The sequence below is a fragment of the Schistocerca piceifrons genome, chromosome 6 (genome assembly GCF_021461385.2).
Source record: "Schistocerca piceifrons isolate TAMUIC-IGC-003096 chromosome 6, iqSchPice1.1, whole genome shotgun sequence".
NCBI classification, from domain to species: Eukaryota; Metazoa; Arthropoda; class Insecta; order Orthoptera; family Acrididae; genus Schistocerca; species Schistocerca piceifrons.
Genome location: NC_060143.1, coordinates 78,440,272 through 78,458,209, shown reverse-complemented (window position 1 = coordinate 78,458,209; position 17,938 = coordinate 78,440,272). Strand labels below are relative to the sequence as shown.

General features: G+C 38.7%; 1 protein-coding gene across 1 annotated transcript in view; it reads left to right on the top strand.

Annotated features, from left to right (window-relative positions):
• The first annotated feature begins 681 nt into the window (after positions 1 to 681).
• LOC124802690 (activin receptor type-1) overlaps positions 682 to 17,938 on the top strand; it is a 70,197-nt gene continuing 52,940 nt past the window's right edge. Inside the window, exons 1-3 of the mRNA XM_047263628.1 lie at positions 682 to 958; positions 1,090 to 1,301; positions 16,423 to 16,636. Coding sequence (XP_047119584.1) covers positions 898 to 958; positions 1,090 to 1,301; positions 16,423 to 16,636 — 487 coding nt within the window. The 5' untranslated portion in view covers positions 682 to 897. The remainder of the gene's footprint in view (positions 959 to 1,089; positions 1,302 to 16,422; positions 16,637 to 17,938) is intronic.

Here is a 17,938-nt window from a genome sequence, read left to right as displayed (position 1 = left end):
CTGACCAATACTGCGCAAAGATAAGCAGCAGTCTCTCGATAAGCCACGACTCTGCCCCAGTCGAATTCCGACACGCGCTGGTAGATATTTTTCATTCATACACGAAACATAACACGAATCTGCTCACAAACATTCAGATACGATTTCTGTACGACATAACTACTTTGTGCAGTTGCGCAGAAATACTAATCATTTGCATTGATGCATATGGTACACTCCATGCCAATTTGAAGTTTGTTTCATGACGCTTTCATGGTGTTGCAATTTCAATAGCTACAACACAGCAAAATTTACCTCCAGCAGACACTAAAGATGACGTTTCGCAACCAAACTCTATAGAAACACTCTATAAAACCTTACTTTGAATTGCTGTGCGTACCCGCGTTATGTGTGTTTGAATCTTTCCAAAGCCGAGTAATATATTTGTAAAAAAGAGCTCAACAGCGGAACTTTTCAGTTAAGATAAACAGATTATTTATGTAGTTGATAAAATATTTTAACTGCTACTTCGATACGAATAGATTATTCAACTAAACAGAGAACCAATCGTAAATATTGCCTATATTTCTTTCTATATGGTGAGTGATTCTTGATGGAATATTATCGAGTTCTTAACGTCGATTGGTACAAACTTAAATCCTATCATCTTTGACTTACAAAGACATTAGGTGGTGGCTAATGTCAGGGAGTTTGTGTTTTGGTCTACTGTGGTGTTGTTGGAGCAGTGTAAAATCAGAAATGTATTTGTGTACGGAAAAATGTAGCATACATTCACTTTCTTAATACAGCGAACGAGGCAGTTGAATCGACGGTCCTGCGATGGGGACGTGCAGAAGTCGCAGTTTTGTTTACATATAAGAGTTTTGTTGTTGATATGGCTGATACAACTGAAGCAACATGGCTGCTGCGAGAGGTGTTTCATATTTACTTTTTGTTTTGACGGTATCACTGTGCACTGGTAAGTAGAAAGATGATGACGTAGCTGTTATTGGTATTTTAGTAAATTGCACATTTTACATTAAGTGAACGAAACCGAAATCGAGCGTAATGGTACTCAAGATTTGTGTATACTTTGTTCATTTGAACTAGGTAAACAGAATTATCCTACAATCAGTCACCTAAAAGAAGAAGGCATTGACAATGATAGTGAGGAACCTAATGAACCTCCAGATCAGCTTATTGGTGACTTTGGGAATTTTGAGTCGAAGAGACTACGGACAGATTCTAAGAAGAGATTCAAATGTCTTTCTTGTGAACCACCAGATTGTTCAGGACTGACGGAATGCCATGATGCTCTGCAGGTAATTCCATCAATTCACCTTCAAAGCAACTAGGGAAGTGTTGATATTAGCTTTTAAGTGATATAGGAATTGAACACTAATCTTGATCTACACTTGAATAGTTTCCACATGTCAATTTGTTTTGTATTGGTGTGTACTAACTGTTTTTTGGTTCTTTGTAGTAAGTCATTACTGCCGTAAAGCTGTTATTTCAGTTTTTATAGTTGTTAGTTCGTTGTTTTGTCTTGCAGTGGTGTGGAATCACACACACAAAGTGAGAAATCAACCATAATCGAGTTGTCAGTCAACACATGTGACTTTAAGTTGAATTTTATGTCAGGTAAATACTTAAGGATGTAGAATATTCTGTTTTATTGAGTGCGTTCCCTCTCTTGCATTATTTCTAACATCATTGTCAAGCGTTGTGCAGTACAGATTTTTTTTGCCATGAAAATCGTTCTCGACCGACAAAATTTTGTTTATGGATTCTAATATTCCAGTAAAGTGAATTGTTTCGGGTCCTTTGATTCACAGTGGCAGACCGTCTACTCTACTGTGTGTACAACAAGAAGAGAGTTACCTTAATATCGATTTGTGTAATGGATACTCCATGTTATGAATACGGTTCTCCATTGTGCAGTCTCTGTGTATTTTCTAATGTGACACTCTACATTTATTTTGTTAGATAGCTTGAATACAACTTACCAGGAAGGTTGCCAATTTCTTAATACCTGGCTTCTCTGGGAGAATACTGTGAACTGCATGTCATGAAATAAACTGTTTGACAGTCTTTTGGCCTTTAACATTTGTATACTCTAATTCATGAACTGAAAAAAAATGATATTTTCTGTGGAGAGCCTCTTGCTACCTTAGTTCTAAAACTGTCGGGCAATAGCATGTTTGAACCTGCGTGATAGTGAAGTAGATCTGCTGCGTATAGAAGTGAATACATTGCATAGACACGAAGAATGGGATGCTAGTAATTTACATAAGATACTGTCACCACTGTTTCACTTTTTGTATTTGAGCAAGTTCGTTTGTAATTTCTTTGACAAAGCATGGAGAAATTAGGGTTTGACAATATGTATGTGTTAGTGACTTTTATCCTTGCACTCTTTTCTTTATTGTGTCTCTTGAAATCTTCACATTAGCCTTTTCTGCTACTTCCAGGAAGTGATTACTTCGGTTTATAGGTAGAGGCCCAGGGATTGGGTTGGGTTGTTTGGGGAAGGAGACCAGACAGCGTGGTCATTGGTCTCATCGGATTATGGAAGGACGGGGAAGGAAGCCGGCCGTGCCCTTTGATAGGAACCATCCCGGCATTTGCCTGGAGCGATTTAGGGAAATCACGGAAAACCTAAATCAGGATGGTCGGACGCGGGATTGAACCGTCGTCCTCCCGAATGAGAGTCCAGTGTCTAACCACTGCGCCACCTCACTCGGTCAGGAAGTGATTATTAAATATGTTAGCTACCAGACTGCTTTAAATTATTATTATTTTTCTTTCTTTAATAACCAAAACGCACATTCTTTAACTGATTTTCTCTCTCCTGTTTCAACTATTGCTTCTAAAGATTGAATCTTATCACCTTCAGATTTTATACTGAGGTTTTCTTATTTATTTATTTATTTTTTTTTAAAATCACTTTCCTTAAGACAGTTTAGCCATTTACTGTGACTATTTTACATATTTCCTTCATCTTGCAACTGATACTGTTGCACAGCCATTTGATTTTTATGCTGTTGACAATGGTACCTGTGTGAATTCAGATTTTGTGCCCCCTAGTTGCTTGCTTGTCAAATGGATTTGTATAGTTGTCAGCACAGGGCTTGGTTTTCTGTGAGATATGTACTAAATTGCTAGTTTGCCAGTTGTTTGTGTAATAGTTTGAAGGAAAACAGGAATCACACTTCAATAATTCTTGTTCCTATTTGTTGAAATTACAATGCCATGTCCACTGACAATGATGGTATCAAAATACATACAGAAAAAGGTTTTTGAAACATCAGTACAGAAGTAAGCAAATAAATTAAGAGTTGTTTTTCTTAGTAACTGTTTACAACATTGTGCAGAAGGACCCTGATAGCTATTTTTTAACCATTATTGTTATTCGTCTGCAGTCCCATAAGAATTTGTATTCATCTAGTTGCACATGTGTAAAGTACAGGGTGTTTCAATAAGATTCGTAGATTTCTAAAGATTATATATTCTACCTGAATGAAGGTAGAATTTTAAATTATGCATAGGACTCAACTACTAAGTTTTTAGATATAAAGGAATGTTCAATGCAAGTTATCAGCTTTGACTGCCGACGTAGGAAACATTAGTATCACATTCATTGTCTTCACCAACTTAATGAAACTGAAACCTTCCAGCCTAACCTATACCTCAGGCTAAGCTAGAAATCAGTGTCACCATAAACAGCTCTTCCACCGACGAAATTCGTCAGCTTCGCCAACTGACAACAAAGCTGTGTACATGTACAGCAAGATGTGACTTGACAGCAGCCATTAACATATTATGCAACTGGCCAAAGCAGACGACTTGTATCGAGCATTCCTCTTGACTCAAGTGTTAGTATTCAGAAGAGCCATTCATTTTTACATGATGCATATAACCACAGGGTACTTCTTACAATTAAATTTAGGCTCAGTGGTTTTATTTGCCTTTCACTAAAGCACTTTTAGTGGAGGGCACATTGAACAACGAACATCCAAACCAGAGTTGGAGAGGCACATTGACGGGAGTCTTTCACAAACTATCAAAATAAAAAATCATGTACTGTGATATCAAATGGGCATGAATGCCCTGTCCAATGTGACATCCATACCTCTATTATGACTGAATCATTGAGACAGCTCACCATCAATTTATGCTCATGCATGCAAGTAGCATTGTAGGGGTGCTCTGTCCCGTTAAAAAATTATTGGCATGTTTCTCCAGTTGTGGAAAAAAAGTCAGATCAACATACCCAGGTATTTGATTTCTGTAGCTACCTTTTCCACAAAAAGGAATGGTCCTTAAATCTTTCTTGAGTAAAAGGCACAAATCGTGTGAATCTTTGGAGTGTGTCTATTGTGTTCGACAAAGATATGTGGTAGCTGTATTCTGCTGCATGTTCTCACATTGTGGTGGTTCTCTTTTCCACTTAAACTGAATGCAACCACTTTACTAAAAACTAAGTGTGAAATAAAATACAGTAATTGTTTTCCATTTCCACATCCAGAATGAATCCATAAAGAGTTACAAATTTTGTTGGGACAGAGTGATTAACTTTTACTGTACACACAATGGTTTCTTTGATTCTGTCACATGAAGATATCTTCAGATGATTGCTGTTGATGGTTAATACCAGTTCACACTGTAAAACTTGTGTGTAATTGCCTGGTACAAAGCTCTGTGAGTTGTAGTTAATCACCAGCAGAAGGCTTGTAATAGTTCTGCGTGGCTTGAACGCAAACATCACCACAAAACACCCAGACAGATGCACGAGGAATGGCGAATTATCTGCTGTCTTGTTGAGTAGGCAGACTTCTGGATACTTTGTGCAAAAAAATTTTGGACGCTCTCCACATTTTCACTGAGGGGTGACCTGTGGATTTCCCTGCTTATGGACAACCAGTATTTCGAAACTACTGGTGTCTTTGTTGAATGTTTTAAGCTATAAGGGATGCTGTGCCTTGTTCTCAACAGAAATTACTCCATGAAGTTGCAACTGATTTGGGCCTATTGAAATGAAGAACATATAACATCTTTTGTTGCTGTGTTGTTACCATCGTAACTTGACAAGTATTGGGTATTCTGTGAGTGAGCTAACTATACCAGTGAGGTCCTACTGGCAACTTACAACTGGTGCCAAGTTAAACTTTAAGTTTTGATGCATGAGGTAAATTTCATCACAAGCTTTTACACGAATCTCATACTAACAAAAGATTAGTGGTAATTTTCTCACACTAGCAGTAATGGGAATTAAGTCTAGATTCCTTTATTATATATGTCTGGAGAAAGTAGCTACATTCAGAGAAAGCTACTGGTGCTGCTCTCAGCACTGCTCAGCTACTGTTTTTATTTAACGTGCTAAACAAACCATTCATGTAACATTATGCGGGACAGTATGAGTTGTCTTTGTACTGCCACAAACTGTGCTGTACGCAGAGTGGTGCAGTAGTTAATGTCGCTGGTTGGTTTGCTGCAGGTCACTAGCTTGAACCCAGCCACTAGCATTTGTTATTTAGTATTTGTCATTTTGTGATGGTACTCAAAATTTATTATGTTTACATAATACATGTATATGCATATTTTGGAATAGTCATTGTTTATATAAATAGTTGTGCTCTCGGTGCTGGTTGTATGTTGGTATTGATAATAAACCTGCTTTCAGTGATAACTGTTGTACAAGTTGTCTCAAAGGAAAGTTTATATTTTAAGAAGTCTCCATGCATCCATGCATGCATGACAAATCAGAGGAGAGTGTGGGTATGTTCATTGCTTGCTTGGCATTTAGGAATTCAGTTGGTATGGAGTGCTTCTCAGGAACAGACTTCGGGTTCTGTGTGCGAAAATTTTACAAACACAGTGGTTCAGCGACTGTAGTGCAGAGGAAATTTTGCAGTGATTGTGGATTGGATAATGTAAATTATGCTCCGAGTGTTCCGATTGACTGGAAATGGATCAAAACATTTGAGGAGACTGGTTCAACACTGGCCAAACCAAAATCCAGTTGACTATGGTCATCAAGAATGGGTGAATTCTCGGAGAGTGTAAATAAATGCTTTTAGTGTTAACTGTTGTACAGGGTGTCTCAGAGGAAGGTTATATTTGAAGAGGTCTCCACACATGTGCAACAAATCGAAGGAGAGTCGAGATATGTTCGTGACGATCCTAACATCTCCATTAGTAAGCATGCAAGTTCTTTATATGTGCATAGATCATCAATACGCGGAATTCTGCAAAAAAACCTTAAACTGCACCCTTAAAAAATCCAATTGGTGCTAGAATTAAGGCCTCAGGATGCCAGACATAGGCTGCAGTTTGTTAATGATGTGACTGAAAGCCCTCCATTTAACATCGTCATCTTTTCTGACAAGGCTTATTTTTACCTGAACAGTCACATCATTAATCAAAATTTCCACTAATGGAGTGCTACGAATCCTAAACGGAAGTATGAGAAACCCCATCACTCAGCAAAGTTACTGTATGGACTGCAAGTTGGCTCAGGGGTAATTGGGCTTTTTCGACTATGAGAGTGGTCGTGTAGTTACAGTGAATTTGGAACATTATGTGGAGATGTTAAATGACTTTTTGGTTCATGAATTGCAATACTTTTCTGGTTGTAAGCAAAGATGATGGTTTCAGTGCTAAGACGGAACCATGGCACACATGTCCACTGTGTCTATACTGCGAGTTTGTGAAATTTTCCCTGGAAAATTGATCAGATAGTCCAAATTTGAGCCCCATGGATTTTTTCCCTGAGGAGATATGTCAAATATAAAGTGTATGTCAATAATCTGGCTTCTCTAGAGCAATTGAAAGAAAATATCTGCAGCAAAGTGGCAACCATTCCAATGCATACAAGCTGAGATGTCATGCAAAATTTTGTTCATCACTTAAATAAGTGCCTTTGACTTGCTGAATTGCATTTAAAGGACATTATTTTTAAGAAGTAAATTCTGAATCTATATATTTCAATAATAAATAAAAATTTGTTGATAGACTTTGACCTCTGTTTTATTTTGACAACTTTACCTCTATTTTATTTTGAGACATAAGTATAAACTTTCTTTTGAGATACTCTGTACCTCATTGATGACTTTGCTTTTGGATTTGAACTGAATTGTGGTTATGATGTGACATTGCTTCACAGAGAAGGCAGGTACTTCAAAATATCTGCATAACAGTGGCTCCAATTAAACAATCTAAGCGAACAGGACCTGGAATACAAGCAGTAAATCATTCTTGAGGTCCATATTTCAGGAAACCAATGGCTTCCAGAACAGCAACAAGTTGGCTGTACATCAGACATCCATCAGTGTTTTTAGAGACATTTCTCAGGGCCTGATGGTGTGCCTGAAAGGATTTGACTGAGTCACCGAATAAAACAGGACATGCTTGGCAAGTTTTTACTTTTACTTGGACTCACAACCCAGCAGTAGTTCGAGAGCAGTGGAGATGAACTCTATAATCGGGCACAAATTGCAGGCCGAACTGAAGTAAATGTTTGGGTGACAATCAGCAGCAAATGTGCTTAGTGAAAGAACAATTGAAGGACAGGGTCCAACGTCATGTGAGTGAATTTTCGGGATGGCTGTCCCCTTCTTCAAGAAGATGGACAGTAGCCTTTTCAAAATGTTTGTATTGACATTGCAGTCTTAAGCACCAAGAAAAATTGAAATATTGTTTTTATTTCTTTTTAACAGCAGTTAGCTGTACTTGTGTCTCCACTGTATACAAAGCATCAATCATAAAACAGTGGCTGAGTGTTGACGTACACAAATGCACACACGGGTTTCTCTGTTCATTCTGATCATGTTCTTGGTTTAAATAAAACTTGGAAGCAGAAGTCTTTCATGAAACAAGATTAAAAAGATATTCATGTTCTAATGTAAAACTTGTTATTGATAATGATTATAAAGTTACAGTAAATAAAACTTGCAACACAATGTTGGTTAAACAGTTAAGTTGGTAGCCTTCATAAACAGAGTACAATAGGCACAAAATCTACAGCTTGTTGCCACAAGGAGGTCACACAAACTCAGGGGCGTCCTCGAAGAGTTAGGGTGTGTAAACTGTATCATATTAAGGAGCATCTGCAGGAGAAACGTTTACGTCTGACATCAGGTTCTAACAACCAAAAGACTGAGTGAAATACCAGTGATTCAAGAAAGCCCATTATAGAGATGTCCATCGTCAAAATTGGTGTTTTTTTGTACAAATAACTTTGGAAATGACTGTGAAAAGTCACTGTAATACAGTGCAGTGCAGAAGGAGTGTATTGTGTGCGATTTTTGCTTCGTCCCAAGGCTGACTTCGAGCCAGAATACGGTGCACTTTTTTTTAGAAAGCTGTATGAAAATCAATGTCAAAGGTTGTGATAATTTCAAAGAAAACTTAAAACGTGGGAAATGTTATAGGCCCATAACACAGAATTGTTAATGATGGGAATGCATTATAGTGAAAGAATAGAACTTCTGTTGGAACTGGCAAAAAAGAATGTAAAATGCAGGAACATAAAAATGGTGTTTCACTGTAATTAGAATTATGTGTGGATGTTCACATGCATAAATCTTGTAGGCATTTCTTTAAACATCTCAACTATTAATCACCACTTCACAGTACATTTGTTCACTTATGAAATTTATCAACAATCCATTTGAGTTTGACAATAACAGAAATATTCACAAGTAAAATGCCAGAAGTAAAAAAGATCTGCTTTACCCTTTAAAGAATCTAACTTTATCACAGCAAGGAGTGAAATATGCAGCTATAGAACTCATTGATGATCTACTCACAGAAATAAATGTCTGACATTTAGTGAACTGGTTATCCAGATAGCAGGAACTAACTTTGTGACCGAGCGAGGTGGTGCAGTGGACTCGCATGCAAGAGAATGATGGTTCGAACCCGTGTCTGGCCATACTGATTTAGGTTTTCCGTGATTCCCTATATTGCTTCAGACAAATGCCAGGATGTTTCCTTTGAAAGGGCATGGCCGGCTTCCTTACCCTTCCTCCACTATGTGATTGGACCGATGACCTAAGTGTTTGGTCCCCGCCCCCAACCAACCAAGCAGCTAACTTTGTAAAAGTAGCACTCGTTATTACCTCGAAGTGTGAGCAGTAAAGGTGACTGTGGAAAATACTTTCACAGAAAGCCATGACATCTTGCTGTTAATGTCATTAAATTTACTGACAGAGAGAGAGTAAGAAATGCATAACAGTGCTGACAGAGCAAGCAACGGAAGGTGCAAGTAAATATTAACAAGCAAAAGTTATGTAAGTCATGATGTGCAAGTTACTGCAGAAGGGACCCAGTGCTGAATGGGGCAAGATGCAAGTGTCTGGCCCAACAAAAAATAGGTAAAATGTACCCAGTAAATATTTAACTGATAATATAGATAATTGTCTTGTTAGCAGTTTGTGTGATATTATGAACAGTTGAAGGCAATAGTGTATTTGCAGAAACATCACTGCTTTTGCCATACACAAGTGGGCTTCCAGGCTAGCTGAAAAAAAGCTGTTGTGTATATGTTATTTTATTTTAAGTGGTTTCCAGAATTAACAAGTCATTACACACTGACCAGGGAACATACTTAAATAAAAAAGAGCATACTGTATTAGATTTTTTAATGGAAAAATGAAGCATCGTAATTAAAGGAGCCTGTGGTTTATTTAGACAAACTGTGGATTCACACACTCTGCAGTCTGAATAAGTGTTGCAAATGACAGTGTTCGAAGACAGTTGTCAATCAACAGTACTAGGAAACGTTTCATTGTTGTGAATGCAGAGTTTCATTTCGTGTTTATTTCTCCTCTATGACTACAACAGGAAAACTTCGGACTGTCATGTAGGAACAGAGAGAAAAAGCTAAAAGTATGTAGAGACAAGGATACCTGGACTTTTGACATTAATTAAGGAGCACTAACCTTCTCCTCCTCATTCCATTTACAAAATTTTGCAAGAAAATGGTTCCCTTCCTACTGCCATCAAGCTGTGCTGCTGGAAAAAAATATATATATTGTACACCTGGAAAGAAGACGTCATTTTTGATCTGATGATGGCATATGCCACCTGGTGATAATAGAAGTACTATAATGCTTTTAACATTATCTGCCAACAAATAGTGTAAAAGCATAGCTACCAGAGTGCCATCAATGTCTACCTTTTAGTAGGGAATGCACAGCGAGAAGGCTCAGTGTGGTGCAAAAGTATGAAACCAGCAGGCAACCATGCAATGAAAATGCACTTGTTTTTCCTGCAGTCAACTAAGCGATATTGAAATGGCTCGGATTGTGGCCTTCGAAATGGCGGGATGGTTGTTTCAGAGAATTGCCACCCAAGTTGAACATGCTGTGTCATTTGCCCAACAGTGCTGATAACAGTGGTCACGTGAATGTTCTCACACCTGTAGACGATGTTCTGGACATGCATCCACCTCAGACACCCCCCCAGGATTGTTGTATTGAAGGGCAGCAGTAGAAGATTGTACAGCCACCACAGCACAGATAAAAGGACTTGTGAGCCCAGGCATGTCAACATGAACTATTGCAACCCAGTTATTAGCAGTGGGACCAAGTACGTGCACACTCACACCCTAGCATCGAGATGCATGACTCGACTGGTGCCATTTGAGAATCACTTTGGAAGATGAAATGGTGTGCCATGGTCTTCAGCGAAGAAAGCAAATTCTGCATGCGTGCAAGTGATGATTTTTTGCACATATGACGTAGACCTGGTGAGTGCTGCCTTGTAGAATGCATTTGTCCAAGACACACTGGCCTCATGGTCTGGTGTGCAATAAGCTACAACTCTCGTTCACCTTTAGTGTTTCTGAAGGGGATGCTAACTGGAGCTTGGTACATGCAGAATGTTGTTAGATCAGTTCTTTTTCCATTTTGTGGCAGGAAGGTTATATGTTGTTCCAACAAGGTAATGCTCGCCCACACAGTACCCATGAAACTTCACACGCGTTGCAAGACATGCAGTAACCTCATTGGCCAGCATGATCTTTAGGTGTCACCAATCAAGCCTCTGTGGGATACGGCTGAAAAGTGACTTGTGTGACATGTCAACAAACAACTCTTAGAGAACTATGTGAACAGGTCAAGCAGATGTAGCGTAACACATCCCAGGACAGTATTCGCCATATGTACGATTGACTGGGTGTCATAGTCAGCACCTTGATTGATGCCCGTGGAGACTAACAATGTGCTAGTATGGGTGTTCCAGCGTGGGTCGATACCTGTTACCTCAGAACTGCTTGTGCTATTAATCTGTAAATGTAATCATTTCAGGTACTCGATATGCACTGTTGCAACAATGAATCTTGAGTGAATTGGAAACCTCTAAAAGGGTGTACTAATTTTTTTCCGCAATGTATATGGACCTAAATTGTATAGAACTGGTCTGGAGCCTTGGCAAGAATCAGGTCTGCAGTCGTCATATGTTGAGTGCCGTGCTCTCAAACCTGAAAACATAACGGCTCATACTTTTACTGTACATAAACTGTCTGTGTAATGCAGCCTGGTGAAAACTTTAAATATGACCCTACTTCGACAGCTTGGACATCGATTTTACTGCTTTTATATTCGAGCAACCTTTCTCCCGGCCTCACAAGGCTGAATGGGCCTCCTCCCACACCTTGTCAGCAAAATTTGAGATGATCATCTGGAATCAAACCCCTAACCTCCTTGTTACTAGCAAAAGTGCTAACTACTGGACCACACAGTCAGTGTGCTTTTGCTGCTGTGACATTAGCTTTTACTGTTTTGGCACTGGAAGACTAGACATGCCGTGCATCATGCCAAAAAAATACGTGGTGACTCGTGGAGGATACATACTTTGATAGACAAGGAAGCTGAAAATATAATAAAATCAGTAGGCACACATTTGAACGGAGTGTCTACATTACTATCTGCAATTGAAACTACAGATGAATTAACAGACATAGCTGTGGGAAATATCAACATCATTGGGGGAGGTAGTTTCATGGATACTGCCAGTGAAGTGTTGTGAACAACCAAGGTGAGATGTACAAAGGTAAGTTAAAAATTACCCACAATGTTGACATAACTCTTCTTACGCTCTTCATAAAGATCTGTGTCCTTGTTTGTGTTATTGATTTGCTGTTGTGGTACTTTATGAAAGTTTGATTATAATTCCTCGATTTCTCTTCCTCTTGTTGTCACTGCTTTGTTAGAAGTTTGCACCAAAGAGGAATATCAAGCGGTGATCTGGTTTTTGTGGTCGGAAGGTGTATCGGGGCCACAGTCCTCAGAGACATGTGACTCAATACAGAAACAGTGTCTTGCCACAACAGAGTGTTTACAAATGAATCACAAAAATAAAAATCGGTCATACAAGTGTTACGCAAGAGGAAGGAGCCGCAGAATCATCCACGCCACAGATGATGATGACATTGAATGTGCATGTTACAGTGTTCTGATTGACAGATAAGTGACTAGTGCAAGTGCAGTCTGTGCAAGATGGGTCCCAAAATGGCTCACAGTGTTGCTTAAACAAATGCACATAGGGACATATGTGAAAAACATTTGGATCGCTATGGTAATGAACATGACAGCTTCTTAGACTGAATCGTCACTGGTGACACAATGTGGCTCCACCATTACGAGCCAGGGAGTAAGTGGCAGAGCATGGAATGGAAGCATCCATAATCATCCAGCAGGAAGACGTTCAAAACCCAACTATCCACACGAAAGCTGATACTTACTGTTTTTCGGGACCTAAAAGACCCAGTACTGGAACATTATCAGGATAGTGGCACAACAATAAACAGTTCTCATTACAGTGAGATGCTTACTGACAGGCTGCAATTCGAAGCAATCAACGAGGACTACTATCAAAAAATGTCATGTTATTGCACGATAATGCCTGTCTACATACTGCTGCCCACACTGCTCCGGAAACTCCCTTCCAACTACCACATGTCTGGTCCTCTCAAAAAGGCATTAAGGGGCTGTAAATTCACCTCGGACTAAGAAGTTAATGTTGCAATGTGTACGTGGCTTGCTGCTCAGCTGAAAATCTTCTTTTCTGAAGGCACCAGGAAAATTGTGCAACAGTGGACCAAGTGCATTAAAAAGCAAGGGGGCTATATTAAAAAAATATATTAATGTATGTGTCCTATTTATATTGCAATAAAAGGTGTAGCTACATTGTCGATAATTTTTGGCTTACCCTCATACAGTCAAATCTCGCTACAACAAATTTCATGGGACCATGAAAACTAAATTGTTGTACAAGGGTTATTGTTATAATGAGGTTTTGTTATTGGGACGCGGAGCGAGGAGCCATGTTTTCGTGACTGAGAAGTACTTTCCTGACGAAAAATAACATAAAAAGCAAATAGTGAAACACATTTTGTTCACTTCCTTTATTAATACTGTAGCTGTAGAATATCTTACTTTTGTGTACAGAAATATTCACTTTTTTTCCCAAAAAGATTCTCTTGTGAATACTGTCTTTATCAACCGCTGCACTGAAACACTAGGCATTGAATATGCTGCTGGCTGAATTGTTTCCAGCTGATCTATTAGCTTCAGCAGAGGAGGGGAATTTGCACTTACCACATCACTATCATCATCAGAATCTTCAGCAGGCGAATTACCCTTCAATTCCTCGATGATAGGTTTGTCAGTATTTGCTTCACATACCAATGCCTCGTCATCCACTAACAAGTATTCAACTACTGAAGCATCTATGGTTTTACCAGTAACTGCTGAACAAATCTCCGGATCACTTTGAATATCATCCTGCATTATTTCATCCACCACAACTTTCTCACCTACATCTTCACTTTCGGAAATTCTTACATTTTTCCAGCAGGTCACAATCGCATTTGGCTGTACACTGTTCCAGTAACAAGCAATCATGTCACAAGCCTGCTTCACATTGAAACTGGAGGGATTCCTCAACCTTCTTCCAATGTTTGTGATTACGGGTTGAACTAAACGTGAACGGTATTTTGTCTTAAAGTTCTTAATTATTCCCATATCTAGTGGCTGAAGAATCAAAGTTCAGCTCGGGGGGGAAGTAGCATAGTTCAGTGTTCTTCAACGCTGGCATGTTGCTTCAACGCTGGCATGTTGCTATGCGCACTACAGTTAATCACCAGCAATGCAATTTTCTTATTCTTCATTGACATCTCTATCAAGCGAAAGCAGCTACTCACTAAAAAGAGTAGACATCATCCATGCTTTGCAATTTGCTTTGTAATTGACTGCAATAAAAGAAATCACATTTATAATACGACTGTAGCAAAACATTACAGAAGAAGCTATACTGTACTGAATTAACTTATAAATTAAAGGAAGGTAAAGTAAAATGTATGTACCATGTACCCTCTTACCTGGTAAGCTAATTACACATTTTTGAAGTACCATAGGTTTGCTGATCACCAGTGGTGTCAATTTATATGTCCCTGAAGTGTTGTTGCAGAGAACAGTTAGACGTACTTTTAGATTGCTTCCCTCCTTTACACAATTCTCCTCTAAAGGCCATCATCATATCTGGATTCATTTTATAAAACAATCCCGTCTCATCTGTGTTGTACAAATTTTCAGAACTGTATTTTCCTAACAGTTTGCACATTGTGTTTTTCCTCCAAAATTCTGCATCACGTAAAGGTGCTGATTTTCCTTCATCTGAAATCACTTTAAAAATGATCTTTGCAACCATCTGTTCCTTACCTTAAAATTAGAATTGCCAAGCAACTTAGCGAAATCTAAGGCTTTTTGACATATCAATGGACCGACCATTAATTGGTACATTCTGCACATGCATCTCATTAAACCACCCAGTGTAGCACTGTCCACATCGTCAGCAGCAGCCATCATCGTTCTTCTTCTTCTTGAAGGGTTAAATTTACCACATACAAAGTTTTCTTCAAATTATTTTCTTTTTTTTTAAGGAATGTAGCTAACGTCGATCGTGGAAGTCCATACTCCCTTGCTGCATCTACGTGTTTCATTCCATTATCAATGTCTTTGAAACCTCAATTTTTGTCTACAACCATATTTGTTTCCAACTTCCAGCCATTGTCCAAATCTTAGCGAATTTCAAAGCATTTACATAAACTAAAAACATTTGCAGACCGCAAAAATCGCGGATATAAGCGTCTTATGAGCCCAACAAAACACTTCTGTCTGCTATTGAAGCTCAACAATGGACAAACTAAACACTCATTCAAACAAAGGAGCTCTTTGACGCTTGCCGCTCAGCACAGCTCGCCCGCGGCTGTACGCTATTCTCTTTACCGCTAGAATAAATACAGTACTGTAGTATGTAGTGAAGCTTCTGGAAATGAAGTGCCACAAGTCTAGTAGCTAAATAAACAATACCTACCGCTGTAGTGAGCTTCTTAGAAGTAGGAAATAGTAAATTCCTCGAAATTTTGTCTTTGTTATAACAGGATGTTGCTAAACTTACTTCATCGTTGTAACGAAGGGTAATTAACATAGTACATATAGGAAATCAGCCAGGACCATATAAAATTATTGCTGTACCCCGGTTTATCATTGTATTGGTAATCGTTATATGGAGGTTTGACTTTATTATATGTGCTGTTTTTGTTCTTATTCTAAGTGAACTCAGTATTCAGTGGTGCATACAGACATGTAGCATGTGATAGCACTCCACATGTAATACTATTAGAATGTACACTGGTACTTACTATGTCCCCTCCCTGCTTATCAGGTGTAAATATGATGGTGCTGCCATCCTGAAGAGGTTATCAGTTCACTTTGCTGGACAATATTTACATCTTTCTGTTTTCAACCTCTGCTTTTCATCATTTCCCATAAAGCAGTTCCATTGTTTTTTGTCATAGTTTCTCTGCCATTATGCTTAAAAAATAAATGTACAGTACCTGTATTTAAAAACAAAATGCGTGAAAAGATTTTGACACATTTATTAATTTTGACACACAATTCACTGACTTCGACACACCCATCTCTAAATTTGAAAGCTGACTGAAGAACTTCAACAGTGGCAGTACCGAAAGACAATCAGTCAGCAGTAGCAACTGATGTTCACGTTGTTCAGTGTGATGAACAAAAAATAAGGCAATAAATCTTAGTGATGTTGCAACTCCTGAAAGCAGGCATGTGTCCATCCTAGAACAACAATCTTTCCTTTTTAAGTGATGATTGTGTCATGTGAAAAGAACAAAGAATCTACAAAATTATATAGTGTTTTGCTGTGATTGAATTAAATGTTTTCATAAATGTACTACCCAGTAAGATGTTTAGATGATACACTGATACTAACTGTTGCCTTAAATGGAGGATATGTTTATGAAATAAATTGGATGTAGAGACTCATATTCATTCACCCCAATGGGATTTAGAGTGCTGGTAGTGAGTATTAGATGAAAAACAAATCATTATAGAGCTAATATGTTTACAGTGTTGGAAATCTCGAGTCCGTGATTCTGATGGCGTGGAACGAGTTTCGCGAGGTTGTACAACTGTTCCTGACCATGTACCTTTCATTTGTGGATCATCTTCGAAGTCTGGCCATACCAAACGCCACACAGGGGGCCAGTATGCAATGGACTGCTGTGAAGGAGACTATTGTAATAATGGCTCTTTTCCATATTTAGCAAATGCAAACTTTGTTGGTGAGTAGCGGAAGTTTTTTTTAAATATACTAACTTGTTTGTGGAGAGATCATTTTAGTTATTTCTTGACTGCACATTTCTCTTGTCATAATACAGGAACAGTTAACAGAGTTTCATCAAAGAAACTTATTACATATGACCTCCTGGCAGATACACAAGAAGATAAATAAATGTGAAAAAAAATCACTGAATAGTAATGTGGAATGAAAATTCCAACTATAAGGGGTGTTCAGCAAGAAACAAGCCAGAGGCATAATTACATAAATCAGTACCTATATGTTAGAAGTATTGACCCTGGCTGTTGACGCACTTGTCCAACTGTGACATAAGGCGGCGAATGTCTGTCTCATAAAATTCCCGGGGCTATGCTGTTAACGAGTTTCGCACATACAACTGGACGTCATTGTATGAGGTGAATTCTTTGCACCTCAGAGCCTTGTTAGGGGACCAAAAATGGCGAAATCACAGGGGGAGAGGTCCAGACTATATGGAGAGTGGCGGAGAACCTCCCATTTTAATTTTTGCAGGAGGGCCTTGACTATGTTGGCCATATGAGGCTTTGCATTGTCATGGAGCAGAATGACCCCATGGATGAGATTGCCTGGTTGTTTTGATTTGATCGCTGGGTGAAGAGTGGTCAAGGTTTGCGAATAATGCTGGGCATTCGCTGTTGTCCTGTCCTGCAGGTAGTAAATCAGTAGGGGGCCATATTGGTTAAAGAAGAATGTCAGCATAACTTTTCCTGCACTCGAGTGGATGACGACATCCAACTGTACATGCAGAACTTGTTAACATCGCAGCTCCGGGAATTTTATGAGACAGACATTTACTGCCTTGTGTCACAGTGGGACAAGTGTCTCAACAGCCAGGGTCAATACTTCTAACATATAGGTACTGGTTTATGTAATTATGCCTCTGGCTTGTTTCTTGTTGAACACCCCTTATAGTTGGAATTTTCATTCCACCTTACTATTCAGTGATTTTTTTCACATTTATTTATCTACTTATAACATACAGGTATTGGTTTCTGTAATTATGCCTCCAGCTTGTTTCTTTTTGAATGCCCCTTATACGTTAAACTTACAGTAGCCCAAATTTCCAGTATAACAGTTGACAATGAATTGCAGAAAATAAGTTTTACATTTCCGAACATGATGGCTATTTGAGAAGGTGTGTTAAAACTGCAGGCAATTGGTAAAATGTGTGTAAGTGGACAGTGTTAATTGGTCCAGGAGGAAAATGTTCCTAGAGGATATGATAATCACTGTGATGAATATACAAGATGGAAAGGGCTAGTAAGGA